The 6,093-nt window shown below is 44.0% G+C and overlaps 2 protein-coding genes across 2 annotated transcripts, besides 2 other annotated features; one reads left to right on the top strand and one right to left on the bottom strand.

Annotated features, from left to right (window-relative positions):
- Window positions 1–353: 353 nt before the first annotated feature.
- Window positions 354–698, bottom strand: Tco025E_02847 (uncharacterized protein; the record flags this gene model as incomplete). The annotated part of the gene is made up of 1 exon (XM_029369770.1): window positions 354–698. One exon carries the CDS (start codon window positions 696–698, stop codon window positions 354–356), a length of 345 nt encoding a protein of 114 aa, XP_029230197.1.
- A 612-nt stretch (window positions 699–1,310) lies between these two features.
- Window positions 1,311–1,349: a microsatellite.
- Window positions 1,350–2,176: 827 nt separating this feature from the next.
- Window positions 2,177–2,205: a microsatellite.
- A 183-nt stretch (window positions 2,206–2,388) lies between these two features.
- Tco025E_02846 (putative adaptor complex protein (AP) 3 delta subunit 1) lies at window positions 2,389–5,991 on the top strand (the record flags this gene model as incomplete). Its single annotated transcript, XM_029369769.1, has 1 exon — window positions 2,389–5,991. One exon carries the CDS (start codon window positions 2,389–2,391, stop codon window positions 5,989–5,991), a length of 3,603 nt encoding a protein of 1,200 aa, XP_029230196.1.
- Window positions 5,992–6,093: the final 102 nt, after the last annotated feature.

The following is a 6,093-nucleotide window of genomic DNA, read 5'->3' as shown; positions in this document are numbered from 1 at the left end:
TGTGTGCCTTGCCCGAAAAACTCCTTCTCAAGAAAATATCAAAGAATACACAGAAAATATCCAAATTTTCATTCAAAGGATACTGTTATATCCTTCTTTTTTTTCCTTAAGAAGCAATAAAAGCTACATCAATGATAAAACAGCGTTAAACATGTTTCATCCTCAAACCTCGTTCAATTTTAGAATGATACAAAAAAAGGGGCCGGTAAAGAGATGCTGACATATATAGCGCAACCATACTAGCTTTGCAACTGTAGCTCCATCACTCTCATGCGTAAATGGCGTCATTTCCAAGCTCTCCTTCGTGCCGAAAAAAAAGTTAAGTACGGGCTCTCTCGTTGGTTCCGTTTCCTTCAAGATGTCTTGACAGCGGTGAGGCCCTGTATCTTCTTTGAGAGCATTCCACAGTGCCATAGAACCAGTTTGAAGCCGAAGCGAAAGACAATAGGAAAATACAGGGCGCTCCCTGCAACCAGCGGGCGGGGGGAAACACCCACATTGTCGTTAAAGAGTGGGGACGGTTCACGGCTTGGGAGGCCGAAGAGACCACACAGGAAATGAGCCAGTCGCTTGCTGAACTGTAGAGCCCGGGTGCCTCCAATCCCTCCAGGCCGAATTTGGATTGTCCGGCCGCGCAGGGAAGCAAGTGCCCCGGCGCCTCCTCGCACGCAAGCTGTTTCTGAACCACAGCGTGTCATTTTTTGCCTTGCTCCGCCCTTGTCGCAGAATCTGCCAGCACGGAAGCCTAGGGTGTGCGCCCGGCGACAAAGATTGAGGGGCTGCGCGGACACTGTGCGCACACTTCGCGCCAAGGAATCTTTGGCATTGGTTCCGCTGCGTCCTCTTCATGGTCATCGCATGGTCGTTGTTGGGGCGCTGCCGTTGCAAATGTATGAACAGTCCCTGGGCTTGGCTTAAGCCGTTTGTCACGTAAATGTTGAGCTCCTGGAGAACATAGTAACAAGGAAATGATAAGAAAATAAAAATATTGTAGTTACATGCCCTTACGTCATAAACAACAGATTGGCAACAGGGGCTCCAGAGAATTGGGACTTGCCACTGTGGCAAAAGCTTATTTCCCAGCAAGCCCTTGATACTTAACTAACCCATTTCCACTAGGCTGTAAAAGATTCTGGTTAGCAAACCCATTTAATACATCGCGCAAAAATACAAGAAAAATGTATAAGTTTGGATTAAATATTCTTCTTTTCCCTCTTCAAATATAAATAAAGGAGAGAGTATTTCTCACATCCCTTGCGAGACACGTTGGCCTCTTCACTTTAATATAACAGGGAGAGGGAAGTAAATAGACATAACACCATCAAAAGAAAAACAAAACAAAAAATACACGAATTTCGACATTCTTATCGGCCGCCAAACTCAACGTTCTTCCCAAAAACATCCCCGAGTAGCCCATTGCTCTCATTCCAAAAAAAAAGACAGCAAATAGAGGAACTAGCCTCATTGACGAAGAACAGAAAAAAAAATCTAAATGCATGCGGATATTTATTGAATTGTTTATGCATAATGAAAAGAAGTTCCCCAACGGTTTCAGAACAAGCACATTCTCCAAGATGAAAAAAAAAACATGTTGTGAATACATGCACTTCCCACTCACGCGAACATTTAGAAAGCATACATTTTTGGAAGTAGGAAGGGCACAGACAGGAAACTTCCCCTACAGTCGCCCGAACCTCTTTAACCCCGTCCGGAACCGTTCAGGCGAAACGCGCCTTCCCCCCTCGCCGAGGAAAAAACAAACACGACAACTAAAATAAAAAAGGGGCAAAAGAAGACACGGCGCTGCGCTGCCGGTTCGCCTTTCCGGCAGCGGGCGGGGCGCCGGACAAGACAAGCGAAAAAAACGGGGACGGAGGCGGAGACGGGCCGTTTTTCTGATTTTTTTTTTTTTCGCCACCGGCGGCGCGGTGCCGCCACAGGCGCTCGCGTTTCCCGCGCGTATTTCGCTGCCGGCGGGGCGGGCGCCGTCGTGCCTGGGACCCGTCGTTCTTTCCTTTTAGCGCGGGGTGGGGAGGATGCTGTGTGTTCTTCTCCGTGTGCGCCGCTCTATGGGGCGTTTTGGGAGTTGAGTGCGCTTTAGGAGAGGCGAAAACTCGTTTTGCGTGGGCGCCCTTGAGAGGGAAGAGCGTTGTACGATACTGAAATGATGAGACCAGTTTTGTCTTGTTTTGTTTTTGTGTTTTTCTCAGCAAAGAGACAACATTCCAAAAATGATGTTGTTGATCCTTCCCTGGTTTGCGTACGGCTCTAGAGAGGGTGTGGTTGTGCCTATGTATGAGAATTGTATCTTGTTCAAAATATGCGTCTTCCTTCTCTTCGTCCCTAAATATATAGATAGATTTCCTTTTTTTAACAAGGCCGTTTAAAATGCACATAAAAAACATTCTGATTTCAGGTTTTCGCTCCTACCGAGATCAATCTTTTCAGGTGGACCTGTCACCCAAGAATAACGTTATTGTGGGAAAAAATGGTTCAGGTAAATCGAATTTCTTTGCAGCTGTTCAGTTTGTTTTGAGTGAAAAGTATAGTACATTAACGACCGCTGAACGTAAGGAACTCTTTCACGTGGGTTCCGGAAGACCGGCCTTGTCCATTTTTGTTGAGATCATCTTTGATAACTCTGATGGTCGTCTTGTTATCCCTGGACGAGCTGAAGAGAAAGAAGTGCGGATACGGCGTACTTTGGGACTTAAACAAGACGAATTTCGCGTGAACGATCGTCGCTTTACGGCAACAGAGGTAAGGCAACTGTTGGAAAGTGCAGGATTTTCTTCAAGTAACCCCTACTATATTGTGGAGCAGGGTAAGATCGTCAACATGGCCAATATGAGTGATGAAGAGAGATGTCAGCTTATCAAGGATGTGGCGGGCACAAGAGTCTATGAATCGAGAAGAAAAGAAAGTGAAGAAATCTTGCAAGAAACTTCCGTCAAGTACAACAAGATAGAGGAGTCTATTGGAGAGTTGCAAAACAGATTGACAGAGCTTGAGACTGAAAGTGCTGAATTAAAGTCTCTTCAAGGAATTGAAAAGGAAAGAAAATGTATTGAATACTCCATATTTTCTTTGGAGTTGAACAATGCGAAAGAGTGCCTGCAGAAATTGGATGAAAAACGAGGCGAATATGTTTCCTCATTAAATGAAGAAAGAAGTGTTGAAAATAATACGAAGAACTCTATTGAAGAGGCAGAGACAGATGTTCGCAATTGTTCCAAACGCATTGCGCATTTGGAGGGTGAACTGCAGTTGCTGGAAAGAGAGGCAACCAAACTGAATAGTAAGAAAGCCATTGCTCAGTTGGATGCTGCTGATGCGAAGAACGCAATAAGTCGTAATGAAAAGGAAAGCATGTCTCTTCAAAAAGAAGCAGAAAATTTGGGAAAAAATATAGAAAAGATGAACAGAGACTTGGAAGTAAGACGGAATAGCCTACATCAACATCAGACAACAACAGAACTGAAAAGTAATGAGGTGTCCAGCTTAGAAGCAAAACTGGAAATTCTTCTTGCTAAGAGAGGACGAAGGAAGCTTTTTAAAAACAAGGCAGAACGTGATGCATGGCTTGCTGGGGAAATAGAACGGAACAGAAAAACCATAGATACGCACAAGAAGGAGATTGATCGTATAAACAAGAGCATAAAGGAAGTAGGCGATCGCATTGAAGAAGAAGATAAGCAAAGGAAGGAAAAGCAGGCCGTAACAAGGAAGGTGGAATCAAAATTGGCTAATCACGAAGTTCTAAGGGAGAAACTCGTAGCAATGCGGAATACGCTGAATATGGAGCGGAGAAGTTTATGGCAAAAGGTCAATGAACAAGAAATCACCGTTCAAAGGTTGCAGGACGAATGGAGCCGTTCAAGACATCAACTTGAGCGTGCTGTTCGCCACGATATTCGTCAAGGGTTACAGTCCTTAAAAGAGGTCTTACATGAGCTTGCCGATGAAAGACTTACAAGCGCAGTTCATGGTCAGTTGATTGAACTAATTGATGTCAGGCAGGGATATGAAACAGCAGTTGAGGTGACTGCAGGCAATGCGCTTTTTAATGTTGTTATTGATTCCTTTGAAGTGAGCGCGATAATTCTTGGCCAAATCAATTTGAGAAGGAAACCAGGACGTATTTCCTTTTTTCCCCTGGATACATGCAAAAGCGAACCCATCCGATTAAATGGAAAAGAAGGATCTAGCTTACTGATGGACAACATCGCTTGTGACTCAAAATTTAAGGGTGTTGTGGCTGAATTATTTGGGAAGACAGCTATTGTACCTTCTATTGAAGAGGGCGCTAAATTTGTGAAGCAATATAATTGTGATGCTGTGACAATGGAAGGGGATCAAATAAGCCGCAAGGGCGGAATTACCGGTGGATACTTGGAATCTCGCAATTTGCGATTGTTATCTTTCAATAAAGAGAAGAAATTGGCTGTAAGGTTGTCAAATGAGAAGAGTTTACTTGAAAAACTTTGTCACGAAGTGGCCGTTGTTGAACAGAAGATAACTGATGCCATGAATGATGTTGAATCCTTACGAGGAGAGGCTGCTAGGACAGAGAATGATGCAGATGCAGATCTTCGAGATGCTCGTCTTCATGGCGAACGAAAGCTAAAATTGGAGAAGTATCGGGAACAATTATTGGACACGCGAAAATCCTTGGAAAAGGGAATGGCTGATGCAACTAGCTCTCTGGAACTTTTGCAACAGGAGACAAAAGAAGAGTTTTTGTCACACTGGGGAAAGCGAGAGGAGAGTCAACTGGAGGCTTTTATTACAGAAGTGGAACAATCTCGAGAGGATCTTTCATCACTTCAGCTACAGGGTGTTCAGTTAGCCACAGAGGTGCAATTATTGGAGGACACACTTCAAAATAACACACGCCGAATGAATATCGTAACTGACCGTGTTCGTGAACTTGGCTGGGTGAATGCAAGCAATCAGGGTGTGACACGGGAGCAAGGGAACGTGGACGGGGAACTTTCTTTTGTTTCTAAGCGACTGGAGGCTGTCCGACGCTCAATTACTGAAGCGACAAACAAGAAAATTGCGAGTGAAGAGAAACTAGAGGCGTTAAAAAATACACGACTTGCGTCAGCTAGGTCTATTCAAGAGCGAAGAGACAACGATGAAAAAATCCAGATTCAGCGAACACTTCTCATCCAGCGCCGCGATGACGCCATGGACAAGATACGGAAGTTGGGTATTGTTCCTAAAGATGCCAGCAAGTATTCTGGGCAATCCCTTGGTATGTTAATGCATCGCCTAAAAGAAATCAATGAAAAGATGAAGAAGTATTCGCATGTGAACCGAAAAGCAATGGACCAGTACTCATCTCTTATGGAAACGAAGAATGAATTGGTCGGTCAAAAAGAGAACCTTCAAAATGAACTAGAAAGTATTCATGCGTTGATGGGCCATCTCGACAAGAAAAAGGATGAGGCAGTGGAGCGAACATTTAAGCAAATGCAGTATAACTTTGAGGAGGTTTTCAAGGAAATTGTTTCTACTGAAGATTGCCATGGGGAGCTACAACTTGTCCGATCATCCGCCAAGAAGAACGCGGGAGAAGATCCATATATTGCTGCTCGAATTCGTGTTTCCTTTGGACTTGGTACTCCCACTACAGATCTTGCTCAGCTAAGTGGTGGACAAAAATCGCTTGTGGCTCTTGCATTGATATTTGCCATTCAGCGCTGTGATCCGGCACCATTTTATCTATTTGATGAAATCGATGCTGCTCTTGATGCAGAATATCGTGCTTCGGTTGCAAAACTTATCTTGAAAGATTCTGAAGAATGCCAATTCATCACGGCAACCTTCAAGACGGAGATGCTTGAAGCAGCGGATCGTGTCCTTGGCGTATTCTTTCATAACAAGATAAGTCGAATTCAGGCAATTTCACTCGAAGAAGGAGTGAAATTGCTGAAACAGGCAGCCTTTGAAGAAAGGAAAAGAGCAAGAGAGGTTGAAGCGTAAAACAGAGATTGTATTGGGCATAGATATATTATTTGACCATAGAACAGAGTTTATTTGGCACAAGTCACTTTTTTTTGGCTTAGTTGCTGTTTTTTATTTTTA

Source organism: Trypanosoma conorhini, assembly GCF_003719485.1.
Source record: "Trypanosoma conorhini strain 025E chromosome Unknown Tco_14.4_contig_00119, whole genome shotgun sequence".
In the NCBI taxonomy this organism is placed as follows: domain Eukaryota; phylum Euglenozoa; class Kinetoplastea; order Trypanosomatida; family Trypanosomatidae; genus Trypanosoma; species Trypanosoma conorhini.
Note: the sequence above shows the minus strand (reverse complement) of the source record. Positions and strands in the feature narration are given on the sequence as shown.